Genomic DNA, 18,573 nt, shown 5'->3' with positions numbered 1-18,573 from the left:
GTTTTATTGAACTCTTGTTGTCGTTTTTTGAGTTTTTCATTGCATTTCCTTGTCATCAAATGCATGACATTGTTTTTGCACTAACGGTCATTGTTGCAGCGACTCGCCTCACACACTTCTTTGTTTCCCATCTTACTAAATCCTACACTTGATGCTTGCATGCATGTTTATTCACTTATGTTTGCACCCAACTTTGCACATGCTTTTAGTCCTTACTAATTTTCAGTCGCCCGTCAGCAGGTCTGAGCTACCTTGGCCCGTACCTTTCCTTGCCCACCTCACACTACGCATTTCTGGGATGGAAGGATTTGCCTTGCTCCTAGGAATTATGGAGAGCTTGCCTCACACTGTCCTCCTAGGCTATGTTCTACGAAGTTTTGAGAGATAGTGCCTCAGTTGGCCCCGAGATTGCACAGTGCAATTTTCCGGGTAGCAGTCATGCTAACTGAAACTGTGCATTGCGCAGTTCCAGTCCTCAGCAGGCCAAGCTAGACTGTGCTCAGTGCAGTTTCAGTAGTCAGTCAGCTCACTGGCAGCCTGGACTGTGCTCTACGTAGCTTCAACAGTCAGTCAACTCACAAGCAGCCTAGACTGTGCTCTGCATAGTTTCAGCAGGTAGTCTCCCAGACTCTCCCAGAGAAAACAACGCAATTTTTCCAAGCAGTCAATGAGGTGTGTTGCATGCCAGTCCTCAAGTTGCTTTTGGTTTTCAACTAACATTTCGCTTGCCATGAGCATTTTTCTGTCTCCAAGTATCAAAGGTGTTCATTAGTCTCTCAGTAATACAGTTACAATGGCTTCAAAGAGAGGAGGGTCAAAGGACACCATTGAGAGCACAACTGGAGATGTGGTCGAGCAAGTGTCTATAAGCTTGCCCATATATGAAGATACTAAGTCGTTCATAGACAAGGAGATCAAGATCAAATAGAAAGACATCAATGACATCTTTTCAAGCATCTTTGAGGAGAATCTGGAAGATCGCATAGTCTATGTCAACATACTCAAGTTTGGCTTGTACCGGGTTGAATGCAGGTATCCTGTATTTCCATGTACGGACATGATCCACTGGATTGTATCACATATTGATCCAGAGACAATGGTACTAAGTAGTGTCAGTGGAACAGAACTTGCTACCTTAAGGGTAGAGAAATTTCATGAGATGTATCACTTGTCGTAGTCGGTGAACAAAGTGGATGCACTCTTCACCCATCAGAGCAACAGTGCGAACTCAAGAGACATCTTGAAGAGTTGGGTAAGAGAGCCATCTAAGTTTAGGATGACACCCAACCAGGTATACGAGACAAATACATCGTGAAATGATTATCAGTTCTTGGTCATCTTTGCATGTCACTTGTATGGCCAAGAGAGTACAAAAGCCTTCCCACAAAGGTTGGTGATTGTGTTGGATCAGCTGGCAAACGAAGGAAGATCTTTCAATTAGTCTGACATGTTGGCTCTCCAGCTGAAGGGGAAAGTAAAAAATGCCCGACATCCGCCCAATGGTCAGCAAGCAAAGCTCTTCATGTCCGCTTACATGCTTGATGCAATCTCTGCTCGTCAACGATTCCCTGGCTTGGGTTGGGTATGGACACCTTCGGAAACCTTTGTGCATATCTATTGCAGGTTGTTCTCTGAGTGCAACTTCTGTGGAGTTTTACAACAACTATCAGACCACTTCGTCGCCCCGATGTATAGGATGATCTTTGAGCAAGATCCACCTTGCATGTCACAGGCAACGATGGAGGCATTGGTTAACATAGAAGATTGGTATGCCTCACCCCTTGGCACCTTCATCCGGATGTACAGTGCATAGAAGGCTCTGCATGTGTTACCAAAGTTTTCCATGGACAAGTTGGTCATGTAAGAGGTTGCATACCACATCTCAACAGGGTTGTCAACAAGACTGCATAGGAAGAAGAAGGCACCTTGGCATGCTCTTCCTTTGTGGATCGGGTTGTATGAGATCCAGAGTCTCAAGAATGTTGAGGCTGAGATAGAGGAATTCAAGAGATTCGCCTTCGACATCAGGAGTTTCAATCCATATGACCAACATTGCTTAGTGAAGGACCACTGTGTGGGAGTGTGTCATCCTTGGGTCGATGGGGCATGTCATTGGCCTGAGGAATACCCATGGAGATACTTCTATAACTCCTCAAGGCTCAATGAACCAGTCAGAGTGGTTGTAGAATGGTTAGAACTGCACAAGGAAACAACACTTGACAGAGCAGCAACTACAATAGCAATAGAGAGTAGCATACCTATATTGGACAAAGGAAAAAGGAAGATTGTCGACAGTGTAGAGATGGAGCAAAGCTACAAGTTCAAGGAATATCCACTTGTGGAAAGAGCAGCTTTGGAGATTGAAGCAAAGAAGCAACAACGCAAAAAAATGATTGCGCAAAGACAGAGGGAGAAACAGAAACTGGAGGAGGCAGAGAAGAAGTTACAGGAGGTGAAGCAACAACTAAGGGAAGAACAAGAGCTATGCAGAAGGGAAAAGGAAGTGCAGCATGAACATGAACATTAGGAAGCACAGCGTGTACACGTTGATGAAACTATGCAAATACAGGCTAGTGAATCAGAACAACTAGCAGATAACAAACAGGGTGAGCAATCGCAGGAGTAGGGACACATATTTGGTTCAGCGAGAGCAGGATCAGGATATAGACATCATGCCCAAAGACACAGAGGTAACTCCAATGACTTCACCAGATCTGGGAGTAGAGAAAGTCCCAAGTGATCAAGGAGACACTGCATTCCTTAAGGACAATCTGGAAGAAAATGTGCAGAACATATCCTTTGACGAGTCACAACACAGAGTTGTGCAGTCACACAGAGTGCCCACTCCGGATGACCATGCATCTCCTGCGCAATTTCGAGAACAAGTGATTGTGTCCAATGTGCACAGACATCCAGTTGCATTGGCTGATGCTACAAAGGCATATGTCGAAGTCACCATCTCAAGTGTGAGTAAGTGACTAAGCAGAGACAAGAGAAAGCTAAAACATTTGTAGAAATTTCTCTATAGATCAGCAAGCTCTGATACCATGTAGAAATTCTGCAAATTCTCTACAAAACTCGCTCCGAGACCATATAGAAAATATGACTGTAGATTAACCCGATAATGCAATATACCAAAGAAAAATACTATAACCTACTTCTACTATCAATTTGCTTTGCAGAAACTTAAAGATCGAGCAAGAATAGAGCTGAAAACATATAACAGGAAGAAGAAGAATCAATGCACAATACACATGAAAATACTTTGGGGAAAGCCTCAGCTAAAAACCCCACTATTTGTATTATCATACAAGGTGGAAATACATAGGAATTATACAAAGCCTTAGCTCTCACAGCTAGCCAGCTCTCCGTACAATCCTCCTGGATGCTCATAGGCAATCAAAGCTTCTCAAAAGCCTTCTCCTCTACCCTCCAAGCTCCTATTTCCTTGCGCAGTTACCTATGGGATGATCTCCTTCACCCAGTGTAACACTGCTCTCACACACTGCTCTAACACACTGTCAGAACTGCGCAACCCTCAAGGAACCTTACCTTGACTGCATGGGTGAGTTTCCTTTATAGGAAACATGCAACTGATAGTAACCTGTCCTTGACATTTAGCTCAACTGGGTCTTTCTCAGAATAGACATGCATGAGTTTCTTATGAGGAAATCTTCAGTTATATGGAGTACATTGGTTGAGTGCATGCATGCATGAACTGACTGATAACTCACAATTAGTTCCTCAAAAAGTTTGGAACTAATTTAACTGGACTTAACTCAGTAAACTGAGCTAACTAATTACAACTAAAAAATAACTCAATCTTATCTCCTTTATTAAGGGATAATCTCCTTAATTTAAGGGATAACTATTGCATGACTTCAGAAAGACTTTTAACTTGAATTTCTCCAACTAATTAATCCATAATGAATTAATTAATTAATTCTAAGTATCTGGTGAGACTAAATTCGAATTTCCCCAAAGTGACTGCGATAGTTGGTTTTCCAAACAAAGAACAAGATACTGTCCCTAACTTGGCTGACGATCGGAAGGCTGATTTCGTTGTTTCATCCATAAGGGGTGGCTCTTCCAGAGGTGAAAGTTTTGGTAGGGATCGCATTGTTGTTCACAGGCCTCCTTCCCTATCCTTGGGGTCCGATCTCTCAGTTTTTCCCCCTCTCACAGGAGGACTAGAGGATGTGGTGGCAAGTCGTGGGCTGCATGTATCGAAAGGGCCTTTAGCTGCAAATGATAAGGCCGGAAAAAGGCCCGTCACAGGAGAAGGGTTTCCCTGGGTGTCAAGAGGTGATTTTAGGGCCCCAGATCAAAGAAAACAGCCGGATTCAATCTCTAGGCGCTTGGCAGATCTCTCTGCTCAAGTGAGTCGGGCTCGGTCTCAGAAGGATAATCAGGTCGGAGATACAGGCCATGGACCTGGAATTGGAATCCATCAGGAGATATTGGGAGTTGGAATAGAGGCGAGCTTTCAGGGGGCTCCCGAATCTGGGGTCGCCACAGCTGCTGAGAAGGGACAGAAAGCAAAGGAGCCCTTGCTTGAGGGTTCGGAGAATTGTGACATTAGTGCAAATAGTGATAAGGAGGACAGGAGCCAGGGGCTGCCCGGTGTAGAGGGTTCTGAAGCACGGCCATCAACGGAACCAGGGGTGGGTGATGTGCAGACGACGGTGGTGGGGGGGAAGCGCAAAAAGCAGAGTTCTATCAGAAAAAAGGAGCTTCGGCCTTGCTGCACCCTGGGAGTGGACATCCGGGTAGAAGAAGCTATGGCAGCCTCTGAGTCTAGACTAGTAGGCAGAGTGCGTGGGAGGAAATACACGACTGATTATATCCGGGACTGGGTTCAATCGGAATGGACAAATGCGCCAGGAAAACCAGTGGAGATTAAAGCCCTGGAAAGAGGTTGGTTTACTCTATGTTTTGCCCATAAAGATCATGTTAATTGGGTTCTTGATAGGAATTGGTGTTTTGGAAAACGTCCAGTCCTCCTTCACAGATGGACTCCTTTGTTTGATGCCCAGACAGAAAAAATGAACGAATCTCTAGTCTGGGTTAAATTGCTAGGGCTTCCTCTTTAGTTTTGGTTTGATTCGGTTTTCACTTCCATTGGGAACACTCTGGGTAAGTTTCTGGAGGTTGACAGGTCTTTTGAGCAAACTGATGATCTTAGTGTGGCACGGATTCTTGTGAGTCTAAATCCCCGAGAAGGGCTTGCGGATGCCATGACGTTAAAATACAGAGAGATGGAGTTCCTTCAAAAGCTGGATTATGAGAATTTGCCTTTCCGATGCCACAGATGCCATAAATATGGGCATCTGGCCAAAGAGTGCCCTCTGGGACATCGCCGTAGAAGAAATCCTTTTAAAGTGACCAGAAAGCCGGTGGTTTTTCCTGCTCCTGACCCAGGCTTGGATGCCCCACAGGAACCCTTGGAGGAAGACTTAGAGGCCGGCTTGGAGATCGTGACATCAAGCGCCCCTATGCAGCAGCCTGTTCCCGATCTGCTCCCTGAGAACGCACCTGTGTTGACCGCCTCTCAGACTACTTCAGCAGCTGAGACAGCAGGGGCTTCACAGGCGGGTATGCCTCTATCTCCCCCTTTTTCCCTATGTTCTTCTGTTTTAGCTTCTGTCTCTGCTGGTTCTGAGCCTGGTCCCTCCAGGCAGCTTCAGATGGAGTTCTCCTCTTTGAACTTAAATTCCCACCCGGTTGACAGCCTAGTTGTCTCGGTGCCTTCGCCTTCTGGTGTCCCTTCTCCTTCCCCGGTTGAACCCCTGGTCCCTTGCGAAACTTTGGAGTCGGTACCCTCCTCTGTTGTTCCCCCCTACAACCTGAGATCGCTGGCAAATCGTCATGGGAAAGACACAACTCTTGGTGGTCTAGAGCAGGACTTGGTGCCAATTGGGCCCAGAAAATCGAGAGGGAGGAAATCAAATATTTCAAAGGCTCAGCATAAGGCAATTATGGATATCGTTGATGGAAAACAAAAATCCCTGACTGGGGTGCTTAGAGCAGCAAAGCCACCCCCTGACATTTTGAAATGATCCTTCTTTCCTACAACTGTAGGGGGTTAGCTAGTCAGCCCAAAAAACTAGCTTTGAGGGATTTGATCAGACAAAATAACCCAGACATTCTTATGCTTCAAGAAACTCTTGGTAAAGGGGAGGAAATTATAGCTCTTTTATCTAAACTGCTTCCTGGTTGGCTCTTTCAAGCCCTTGATGCAAATGGTCACTCTAGGGGGTGGTCACAGGCTATAAAGCAGGAAATCTCAGGGAAATCTCTGCTTGGGGGTATGATCACTCTCTGGCGTTGGAGCTTTACTCTAAGGAGCTCTGTCTACCTCTTCTTCTCCTTAATGTTTATGGGCCTTGTCAGGAGAGGGAGCTGTTCTGGTCTTCATTTTTCCAAAAATCTTTTCTTGCCCACCCTAATCTGATCATTGGAGGGGACCTCAATTTCTCTCTGGGGGTCTCGGAATCTTGGGGAGCAAATGCTCGTGCGGACCCTCTTTCAGACTTTTTCCTTTCCAAGATAGCCTCTTCCCATCTGGTCGATCTTACGCTCCTCAAATCCAGACCTACTTGGCGAAATAAAAGAGTGGGTGATGACTGGGTGGGTAAGAAATTGGACCGTTTTCTCATAGGTGAAGATTTATCTGAAAAATTGTCCATTTTTCGACATTGGGTGGGTGAAGGGGGCCTGTCCGACCACTTCCCAATTCTGATGGAGGCAAAAGGAACTCTCAAAAAACCTGGGTCCCCTTTCAAATTCAATGCCTCTTGGCTTGCCGATGACTCCTTTGAAACTCTCTTTCATACTACTTGGAGGAAGGATGGGCCAGCTGATGAGGAGGGGCTGAGTCGGAGTAAGGCTTTCATGAATAACCTAAAACGTTTGAAGACTGCAACTAAAGCCTGGGTTCTTCAAAAGACATTGAAGGAAGATGAGGAGTTAAGGGTTATAAATGCCGAACTTGAGCTTTTGGAAGGTCCGGAAGGTGGTGGCTATGCCACCTTGGACTCTCGAGACAGAATCCGGAAGCTTGAAGCAGCTAGAAGGAAAATTCTTCAGGTAAAGGAGGAAAGCTGGCGATTGAAGAGCAGGGCTATCTGGCTCCAAGCGGGGGATGAAAACACAAAATTCTTCCAGCAATATGCCAAAGGAAGGAAAAATTTAAATACCATTTGGGAAATGCCAAAAGAGAATGGGGAAAAGGCTCAGTCCTTTGAAGAGCTTGCCTCTCTTGGGGTTGCCTACTTCAAAGATCTGTTTAGAGCTCCAGCAGAAGCTTCTATTGCTGAAGTTATAAGAGTAGCTCAATTCTTCCCAAGCTTCATTGATGAAGAAGGCAATGATCTTTTGATGTCTCCGGTCTCTAAAGATGAAGTGGAAGCTATTCTAAAGTCGATGCAAAAAGAGAAAAGCCCGGGACCGGATGGTTGGACGGTGGAATTCTTCCTTCACTTTTTTGATGCCCTAGGCGAAGATCTGACCGCGATGGTGGAAGAATCCAGGGTCTCAGGTTTGGTCTACCAGCCCTTCAATGCTACCTTCCTGACCCTCATCCCAAAGTCTGACCACCCCTCTTCCTTTAATGATTTTCACCCCATTTCACTGTGCACCTGCTTATACAAGGTTATTGCAAAAATTGTTGCCTCCAGGCTAAAACCTTTCCTCTCCAAAAACATTTCCTTGGAACAATTTGGCTTTCTGGATGGAAGACAAATTCATGAGGCTGTTGGAGTAGCTCAGGAAACCCTTCACAGCCTCAAAAAGAGTCGGAAAAAAGGGGCCATCATCAAAATAGATCTTTCTAAGGCATATGACAGAATCAGCTGGATGTATCTAAGGCTTCTCCTAACGCACCTTGGGTTCAGGTATGACTTTGTGAGATGGATTATGGGGTGTGTTTCTTCAACCTCGATTGCTATCCTAATCAACGGTGCTGCTTTGGATTTTTTCAATCCTCAAAGGGGTCTGCACCAGGGATGTCCTCTCTCCCCACTGCTGTTCCTACTCGCAGTTGAAGGATTAAGCTTAATGATCAAAGTGGCAAAGAGACAGGGTGATCTAAAAGGGATTGAAGTTGGGCTTAATCTTTGGGTAACTCACCTCCTATTCGTAGATGATATTCTATTATTTTGTGATGGGAGCCGGGATGACTGCCGCTACATTAGAAGGATTCTAGACATTTTCCTAAAAGCCACGGGTCTGGTCATAAATGATCAGAAATCTTCCATCACTACTGCAGGGCTCTCACTTTCTGAAGTGAACAGAGCAAAAGAGCTACTCTCTTTTGAAGCAAAGTCCCTTCATGACCTCTTCAAATATCTCGGTTTTTTGCTTAAGCCTGACTCCTACAGGGTTCAAGACTGGTCTTGGCTTTTGGCGAAAATTGAGGACAAAATGAAACATTGGAGCTTTAAATGGCTGTCAAGGGTTGGCAGGTTAGTTTTGATTAAATCTGTGGTTTTGGCCATCCCTGTATACTGGGCTAGTCTCACCTGGGTGTCGAAATGCATTCTGCTGAAAATAAATAAAATCTGCAGCAGGTTCTTATGGACTAGATAGAAGAAGGACCATGTTACTCCTGGGTCGCATAGGATAAAATTGTCAGACCAAAATGTGGGGATGGATGGCGGATAAACGACTTGTTTCCTTTCTCTCAGTCATTAGCTGCTAAATTAGCCTGGAGGTTGGTAGTTTTGGACAATCTTTGGACTGCTGTGACCAGAAGAAAGTATATCGACCCAATCTCTCCTTTGGAATGGATCAGACAACCCATCAAATCATCAAAAAACGCCTCTGTTATCTGGAAAGCTTTGGTGGCAGCTATACAGATTATTGAAAAAGGGTTGGCATGGAAAGTAGGTGATGGCAGCTCAGTAAGGCTTGGAAGAGATCCATGGGTGGGCTGCCCAGACTCATACGCCCTCTCACGGGATCTGGTCGAACATCTAAATAACAAAGGTTTTTTCTTTCTCTGTCAAATTGCTGATCCTGTAAACTCATCTATTTGGCGACAAGAGTGGTTATCAGGGGATTTCCTCGCCCTAGAAGGAAGATGGCAAGAGGAATGGAGGGCTTTCCGTGCTGGTCTGCTGAACTCTCACATTCGTATTACCAATGAGCCAGACGAGCTGAGATGGGTGCATTCACAGACGGGCTTCTACTCTCCTAAGAAGGGATATGACTGGCTTATGTCCCAAAAGGGGTGGGAGGAACCAAATTGGTGGGCCAAGTCACTGTGGAAATTGAAAGGGCCAGCCAAGACTCGGCTGTTTTTCTGGTGTGTTCTACAAGGAAAAGTACCCACTTGGGATTTTCTCCAAAAAAGGGGGAAAAATGGCCCCGGGTGGTGTTCTTTGTGTAAGGAGAGCGAGGAAACTCCCCAACATATCTTCCTTGCCTGTCCCTTTTCTAAAAGCCTCTGGAATGAAATGCTACGATTGACTAATATCCCCCTAAGTTGGGAGGGGGAGGAGATTTCTGAGGCCTGGAACAGCTGGTGGCAGCACGCTCCCAATGATAAAGTTAGAACGCTGCCCTTATTGGTTGTGTGGGGAATCTGGCTTGCCAGAAACCGCCTGATTTTCACAGATACTTTCTTTCCCATTGCCCGATTAGCAGCAGAGGGAGTGGCCATTTATGAAAGCATACCCTCTCCCTCCTCTTCTCAGCGTACCAGGCCTGTTCAGATAGAAGAAATAAAGGGCTCCATCCCGTGGGCTTACTTCGATGGGGCCTCAGATATGAATAAGAAATGCGGCACTGGTCTGGTTATCCACTTTCCCTCAGGGATTCTCCTCAAAGCATCCATTGGACTTGGCACCGGAACAAATAATTTTGTTGAATTAAAAGCCTTACATTTGCTTCTTTGCTGGCTCTCTTTGCGCAATGAGCGTGAGGCTCAGATATTTGGTGACTCTCTGAATACAATCAAGTGGGCCAATGGAATGCATCATTGCAAGAATTTTCTTTTAACTCCTTTTCTTAATGAGATTGTTCGACTTAAAAATTGTTTTTCTGAGCTTCAAATTTGTCATATTTTCAGGGAAAGAAACACAGAAGCAGACAACCTTTCTAAAAAAGGCACTGAGCAGGATTTGGGCGCATGGTCAGTAGAAGAAGTGGTGGACGGGGTGGCAAGGTGACTTGCTCCTCCCGTTTTTGCATAACTTGTGAGCTGCCCACAGTTCTCTTTCACTTTCCAGCTTTCTATTTCTTTGTATATACTGCTGCAAAAACTTTCTGTTATTATATAAACTGTAACAGGACTCAGTGTTGTTTCCCTCTCATTGGAGGCCTGAGTTCCTGTCTTTTTTTTATACTAAACTATCATACAGCCAGCACAGTGCCTACTATCTGGTTTTTTGACATGGTGGTTTGTCCCTCACCCTGTTTCGGTTGTTTTCCTACTAGGAAGCTGGGGGTTGGGGAAACCACAGCTTATCTAGTTGTCCTAAAGAATGGTTTTGACAGGGTTGTTTGGAGGAATATCTGGAAATCTCCACAAACAGTTGTTTTTGGTTTCTCTGAAAGAAGGGAAACGAAAATGCTTTGCATTATGCTATGTAACCTTCTTATATCAATAGATGGTTCGATTTTTCTGCGGAAAAAAAAAAAAAAAAAAAAAAAAAAAAAAAAAAAAGAGACTAAATTCGAATTTAATTCAAGGACAAATTAAAATTGGAATATTCTGGATTCTATTTTTATCATTTCTTGTTGCTACTTTCAACATTCCCTCTCAAAAGGAAAGGAATTCAACTCGATCCCAATCCTGAACCTTTGGAATGTTCTACATGCAACACTTCTCTCTAGTGTTGTTGCTCCAACAACTCCAAAAAAAAAAAAACATCCAAACTGAATCAGTATGATGCATCTGTCATCAAAGTCTCTGACTGCTATTGCCTCTGTCAACTGAAAACTTTACACTCCTGCTAACTCAGCCTTTCTGCACTGTTGTCAATCCTTCTCTACACTCTTCAGTATCTGACTGCTCTAGCCTTTGTCACTTTGATCTCTGACTACATCAATCCCACTGATTCCTCCCACTACTATGTACTTTGGGCTTCCGTAGCAAGGTACGATCCATGAGATAAAACCTCTCAATGGACCTTGCCCAATTTCAGCCTTCTTGAGACTATCACTTCACATCACCCCACCTCACACCTGGAGGTATGGCTGCATGTGATCCCTCTACCCACTTCTCCAATTGTGGCTCCTCCACAATTGTCTGAGACTTCTTCTGGGGCTGCATGTTGAGAGGTAATTTACTCTCCCTCTCAACCACCAAGTCTCTAACATTTTCCTTGCTCCTCAAGGCTTTGCATGCATCTTGAACCTTAAGAGCATACAGGTTCTTGACTTGTGAACCGATCTATTTCACATGTCTCGTGGTGATGTGTCTAAGGAAAACCTTTCCCTTACTAAAGACAACATCGTAGCCTTTGTCCTCCAACATTGCGACCGATACCAAGTTCTTCTTCAGTCCAGGCACATACTTCACATCTGTCAAGGTGATAGAAGCTCCATGCTCCCTCTGAAAAGCAACCGTTCCCACTCCTGAAACACTAAACCTTTTGTCGTCACCCATATCTATGTGCATCTTGAGGTCTTTCTCCTCCAAAGTACTGAATAAACTTTTATCACCGGTCATGTGGAATGAGGCTCCAATGTTAAGATACCAACCACAACCCATCATCGATGACACCATGCATGTGATGAGGGTAAAGTCCATTTTGAACTGAGAGGCTAATGCCTCACCTTCCGATCCTTCCGAGGATCGATTCGGAATGGAACGCCTTCCCCTTCCTTTCCTTGCCTTACTTTCTAAGGCCAGATTTTCTTCATCGTCATCCTTAGATGAAGAACCATCTCAAGTGCTCCTCCCAATCTCCTCCTACATGAGATCCGACCACAGTCGTTCCTAATCCGGCAGTTTCTCCCTTCCATTCACAAAGTCCTGGTAGGTATTCCTGTAGAAATTCTCACTGTAGATTAATCTGATTATGCAATGTAATAAAGAAAAATACTTAATCTACTTCTACAATCAAACTTGCAGAAGCTTAATCGATTTGAGCAAGATCAAATAGAACACATATAACAGAGAAGAAGAATCAATCACACATGAAACACAGAAGAATACTCTAGGGAAAGCCTCAGCTAAAAGCCCTGTTATCTGTATTATCATACAAGTGGAAATATCTCAGGATTACACAAAGCTTTAGCTCTTAGTACAATCCCTCACTGCTGCTCATAGACAGAATAGACAACACATATGCCTCCTCCTCTGTCCTCCAAGCCTCCTATTTCCTTGCACAGTTTTCCCTGGGTCCTCCAGTTGTAACCTGTGTGATTCTCACCTCACACACTGCTCTGACCTCTATAGAAACTGCGCAATCCTCAAGGAATGAATTCCTTCTGCATGCAAGATATTTTCTCATAGGAATATTCTTGCAATTGATAGTGCACTGTCCTTGCCTTTTATCTCAACTGGGTCTTTGTCTGAACTGACATGCATGAGTTATTTATGAGAGAATATTCAGTTATCTGGAGAACACTAGTTGTATGCATGCATGCATTAACTGACTGAACTCACAATTAGTTCCAAAAACTGTTTGGAACTAATTTAACTGGACTTAACTTAGTTAACTGAGCTATCTAATTGAAACTCAAATGCAACTTATCCTTATCTCCTTAATTAAGGGATAACTTCCTCAATCAAAGGGATAATTGTTGCATGACTTCACAAAGACTTCATGTGTGAATTTCACCAACTAATTAACTCAAGATGAATTAATTAATTATTTTTCAAACAGCTGGTGAGACTAAATTTTAATTTTAGTTCATGGACAAATTAAAATTGGAATATATCTTGAAATGATATCTATAGTAATGCTATTTATAGCATTTCTATTTTTAGCATTTCTTGTTGCTATTTTCAACACTCCCTCTCAACAAGAAAGGGATTATTTGCCACCCCGATCCTATCTCTATGGAACTTGAATTTACACTTTGACAATGCCTTAGTCAAAATGCCAACATCTTTCTCCTCGGTCGAAATATACTGCAACAACATGATCCTCCTCGCCACATAGTCTCTGAGATGATGATACCAAATGTCGATGTGCTTGGACCTATCATGAAATACTGGATTCTCAAAGAGTTTGATACAACTTTGATTATCACAATATATCATAGTTGGATCCATCCTCTGATCAAACAAACCAACTAGAATTTTTCGCATCCAAATGGCCTCACATGCTGCCTAACTTGTAGCCATGTATTCAGCCTCTGCTGAGCTGAGTGCAACTAACCTCTGTTTCCTGTTGTACCAAGAAACTGCAACTCAACCAAGGTTGAAAATTCCTCCTGTTGTGCTCTTCCTATCTGATGGACTCCCTGCCCAATCTGCATCTGTGAAGCCCTGTAGCTTCCCTCCCTCTGACCATCTATACCATAATCCATACTGAGATGTGCATTTGAGGTATCTCAAAACATGCTTAGCCACCTTCCAAAACAGCTTGGTAGGTTGAACCATAGCTTGACTCAGCTGGTTCACCGCATAGCACAAATCTGGTCGTGTGTTCACTAAGTACATCAGTGAACCCACAAGTTGTCGATACACAGTAGCTTCTACTACTCCTGAAGTAGCATCCTCCTTCCTCTAGTTACCTGCTAGAGGAGTATACATGGGCTTGCACTTCTCCATGTGGAATCTTCTGAGTATCTCATTGGCATACTTGCCTTGAGACACAAACACTTCCCCATCCTTCTGCCACACTTCCATGCCTAGAAAGTAGTGCATGAGACCCATGTCTTTCATCTCGAACTCTCTTGTAAGGTCCTCCTTGCAAGACATGATCAACTGATCATCACCTGTCAATATCAGATCATCAACATAAAGAACAATGATCAACTGCTTACCTTCCACCATGATGTGGTACAAGTTCGCATCTGCTTCACTCTTTGTGAAGCCCAACTCGATGAAGTAGTTGTTGATCCTGGTGTACCAAGCACGAGGTGCTTGCTTCAGCCCGTACAAAGCTCTCTTGAGTCGGCACACATGCGACTCACGATCGAAGGTCTCAAAACCTTCCAGCTGCTCTATGTACACCTCTTCCTCAATCTTGCCATTGAGGAATGCAGTCTTCACATCCATTTGATGGATATTCCAACCCATCTGTGCTGATAGTACCAACATCGATCTGATAGATGAGTACCTTGCTACAGGAGCAGAAGTCTCATCATAGTCGATCCCCTCGACCTATGAGAAACCACGGGCAACAAACCTTGCCTTATGTTTCTCCACACTACCATCAACAACTTTCTTTAACTTGTAAAGCCAACAGGGACTCACAACAGACTTGTTCTCTAGTCTTGGAACCACATCCCAAAAACTGTTCCGAACTATGGAGTCATACTCCTCCACCATAGCATCAACCCAAATCGGTTGCTGCACTGCTTCCTCAAAGGAAGATGGCTCGGTCTCAACACATTCCCCAATAAGGGCCATGTATCTAGTGTACCTATCAGGTGACCTCCTCTATCTGCACTGAGAAGATGGTTCTCCCACATTCTCTCTCACATCCGACAATAATCTATCAGCTTCCCTCGTGCGCTTCCACCCATCTCTGGAAGACTCTGCTTAAGTGGATGTCTCCACTCCTAGAACCTCTGCATGCGGCTGCTCCGCATTAGTCTGAGGCTCCTCCTCCTTAGGAACCAAAAGTTCCTCCACAGCCTATAGTTGGAGCTCCCTCTCAAGGGAAACTCACATGGCCTTCTGCTCATCAAACTTGAGATCTCTGCAAACCACTGTCTTCCGACTGGTAGGCAAATACACCCAATAGTTGTAGGGTGTATCAGTGTACCCCACAAGTATCCCCAACTTAGTTGTCAGCTCAAGTTTCTTCCAAGCATCCTTAGTAGTCACATGGCAATAAATTGATGAGCCAAAGATCCTGAAGTGACCCACATCTGGTCTCTTCCCGAAGAAAGCTTCCTCTGGTGTCTTCATCCCAAGAATGCGATGCGGGCTTCTATTCTGCAAATAGACTGCTGTGTTGCATGCCTCAGCCCACAAATGAAGTGGTAGGCCTTGGTCATGTAGCATCGCCCAAGCTGCCCCCATAATCGTTCTATTCTTCCTCTTGGCCACCCCATTCTGCCGTGGGTTATGAGGTGCCGTAAACTCCCGTTTAATTCCTTCCGCTGCACAGAAGTCCTTAAACTCTTGAGAGACATACTCTCCACCATTGTCGCTTCTCAAGGCCTTGATCTTCTTCCCTGATTCTTTCTCAAACAAAGCTTTGAACTCACAAAACTTTGAGAAGGTTTGATCCTTCTTCTGCATGAAATAGATCCAGCATTTACGAGAAAAATCATCAATGAAAATCACATAATACCTTTGTTTAGCAATGGAGGCTATCGAGAATGGTCCACACACATCTGTATGAACTCGCTCCAAGATTGCTTCAGCTCGACTGTCTCGATCATGAAAGGAAGATTTTGCATACTTACCCAAGGTACAACCTTTGCATGTGTCCACTTTCTCAAGTTTACCTTTGGGAAGTTTGGTAGCGATTTGTTACATTATCTTCAAGGCCCCATGATGCAAGTGGCCCAACTGTCTATGCCATAACTCACCAATCTTGGCTTTGCACCAATTCTGCTTTGGAACTCAATGTAGCACAATCATCTACCTCTAGCTTGTAGAGATTCTTCACTCGAATCCCAATCCTCTTGGTCTGACCCGTGGCTATGTGTCTCAGGAACGCCTTTTCTTTACTGAATACTATATCATAGCCTTTGTATTCCAACATCGTGACCGATACCAAGTTATTCTTCAGTCCAGGTACATACTTTATAGCAATCAGGGTGAGAGGAGCTCCATGCTCCTTCTAAAAAACCACCGTACCTTCACCTAAAACACGTTACTTTTCATCATCTCCCATCTCTATGCACATCTTGAGTCTTTCTCCTCCAAGGTACTGAATAAACTCTTATCGTCAATCATGTGGAATGAGGCTCCACTGTCCAGGTACCAAGCACAACCCACCATCGATGAAACCATGCATGCGATGAGGGTAAAATCCAATTCGAACTGAGAGGTCAGTGCCTCACCTTCTGATCCTTTCGAGGATCCCTTCTTAGATTTCTTCAATGGACAATTAGTTTCATAATGGCCCACCTCATGACAATTAAAGCATCTCACTTTAGATTTGTTAATCTTCTTCCCACGATGGGAAGAAATCGATTTGGAATGGGAAGCCTTCCCTTTCCCTTTCCTTGCCTTACTTGCTAAGGCTATATTTTCTTCATCATCATGCTTAGCTGATCTCCTCCTGCATCAAATCCGACCACAGTCATTCCCAATCCAACATTTTCTCTCTTCCATTCACTGAATCCTGGTAGCTATGTCAGCTCTTAGGAAGACCGAGGAGAGCAAGGCTCACCATATCATCATTGACAGTCGTGATTCCTACACTTCCAAGCTCATCTCTGTAGGTGATGAGCTTGTTTAGGTATGTAGAAATCGTGTCGCCCTTTTCACACTTGATTTTCCGAAGCTTGTCCTTCATCGCCAGTTTCCTCTAGTCGCTATTGTTGTGATATAGGTACTTCAATGTCTTCCACATTGAAAACAAAGTCTCCTTCCCACGGAGACTCGAGACAATATGGTCTCGAACTCCCTCGAGAAGAATCCTCCTTGCTCTCGCCACACACTTCTTCCATTCCGCCAATTCTTGGGCATTAGTTGCTGTTGGCTTGGGGACTTCTTGATCAATGAAATCCTTCAAACCATTGTCTTCTAATACCGCTTCCATGTGATCCTTCCATGCTATGTAACTAGAGCTGCCATCCAGGGCATACTCGAGTCTCAAGCCATTGAACGCCATTGGTGAACTTTGAGATGTGATAAGAAATCGATTTTGTACCTGCAATCAAGAACTTCAAACTTCGAACTTTTCCCTTCTCAGTATGTTGTTCACAGCTCCGATCACTTTTGCTCTGATGCCATGTAGAAATTCTCACTGTAGATTAATCTGATTATGCAATGTACTAAAGAAAAATACTTAATCTACTTCTACAATCAAACTTGCAGAAGCTTAATCGATTTGAGCAAGATCAAACAAAACACATATAACAGAGAAGAAGAATCAATCACACATGAAACACAAAAGAATACTCTGGGGAAAGCCTCAGCTAAAAACCTCGCTATCTGTATTATCATACAAGTGGAAATATCTCAGGATTACACAAAGCTTTAGCTCTCAAGCTATCCAGCTCTCAGTACAATCCCTCACTGCTGCTCATAGACAAAATAGACAACACATATGCCTCCTCCTCTGTCCTCCAAGCCTCCTATTTCCTTGCACAGTTTTCCCTGGGTCCTCCAGTTGTAACCTGTGTGATTCTCACCTCACACACTGCTCTGACCTCTGTAGAAACTGCACAATCCTCAAGGAATGAATTCCTTCTGCATGTAAGAGATTTTCTCATAGGAATATTCTTGCAACTAATAGTACACTGTCCTTGCCTTTAATCTCAACTAGGTCTTTGTCTGAAATGACATGCATGAGTTATTTATGAGAGAATATTTAGTTATCTGGAGAACATTAGTTGCATGCATGCATGCATTAACTGACTGAACTCACAATTAGTTCCACAAACTGTTTGGAACTAATTTAATTGGACTTAACTCAGTTAACTGAGCTAACTAATTACAACTCAAATACAACTCATCCTTATCTCCTTAATTAAGGAATAACTTCCTCAATCAAAGGGATAATTGTTGCATGACTTCACAAAGACTTCATGTTTGAATTTCACCAACTAATTAACTCAAGATGAATCAGTTAATTATTTTTCAAACGGTTGGTGAGACTAAATTCGAATTTTAATTCTCAATTTTAATTTAAGGACAAATTAAAATTGGAATATATCCTAAAATGCTATCTATAGCAATGTTATTTATAGCATTTCTATTTTTATCATTTCTTGTTGCTATTTTCAACAATTCCAGCTCTTTGGAAGGCCCAAGAGAGCGAGGCTCACCATATCATCATCGGCAGTAGTTATTCCCACACTTCCAAGCTTATCTCTGCAAGTGGTGAGCATGTTCAGATATGTGGAAATAATATTGCCGTTCTCCATCTTGATTCTTAGAAGCTTATCCTTGAGCGCCAATTTCCTTTGGTCGTTACTGTTTTGGTAGAGGTCCTTCAATGTCTTCCACATTGAATATGGAGTATCCTTCCAATGGAGACTCAAGACAATATGGTCTCGAACTCCCTCAAGGATGATCCGTCTCACCCTCGCCACACACTTCTTCCACTCAGCCAACTCTTGTGCATTAGTTGAACATGGCTTTGGGATTTCTTGATCAATGAAATCCTTCAAGCTATTGTCTTCTAATACAGTCTCCAAGCGATCTTTCCATGCTATGTAATTCGAGCTGCCTTCCAAGGCATACTCAAGTCTCAAGCCATAGAACGCCATTGGCCAACCTTGAAGTATGATAAGAATTCGATTTTGCGCTTGCAACCC

At 43.7% G+C, this 18,573-nt stretch overlaps 1 protein-coding gene across 1 annotated transcript; it reads left to right on the top strand.

Annotated features, from left to right (window-relative positions):
* Positions 1-6,741: 6,741 nt before the first annotated feature.
* On the top strand, positions 6,742-10,172 carry LOC149244274 (uncharacterized). Its single transcript, XM_089371489.1, has 3 exons — positions 6,742-7,089; positions 7,222-8,465; positions 8,636-10,172. Exons 1-3 carry the CDS (start codon positions 6,742-6,744, stop codon positions 10,170-10,172), a joined length of 3,129 nt encoding a protein of 1,042 aa, XP_089227615.1.
* Positions 10,173-18,573: the final 8,401 nt, after the last annotated feature.

This window comes from Pinus tabuliformis, chromosome 8, assembly GCF_031772625.1.
Source record: "Pinus tabuliformis cultivar Carrire ecotype Pingquan chromosome 8, CPIR1, whole genome shotgun sequence".
Classification (NCBI taxonomy): domain Eukaryota; kingdom Viridiplantae; phylum Streptophyta; class Pinopsida; order Pinales; family Pinaceae; genus Pinus; species Pinus tabuliformis.
Note: the sequence above shows the minus strand (reverse complement) of the source record. Positions and strands in the feature narration are given on the sequence as shown.

Excerpts from the sequence above, each read along its gene's own strand:
- LOC149244274 (XM_089371489.1), top strand. The coding sequence starts at position 6,742 with ATGGAGGCAAAAGGAACTCTCAAAAAACCTGGGTCCCCTTTCAAATTC. Across the intron at positions 7,090-7,221 it reads CTAGAAGGAAAATTCTTCAG|AATGGGGAAAAGGCTCAGTC; the intron begins GTAAAGGAGGAA and ends ATGCCAAAAGAG. Across the intron at positions 8,466-8,635 it reads TGGCTGTCAAGGGTTGGCAG|ACCAAAATGTGGGGATGGAT; the intron begins GTTAGTTTTGAT and ends TAAAATTGTCAG.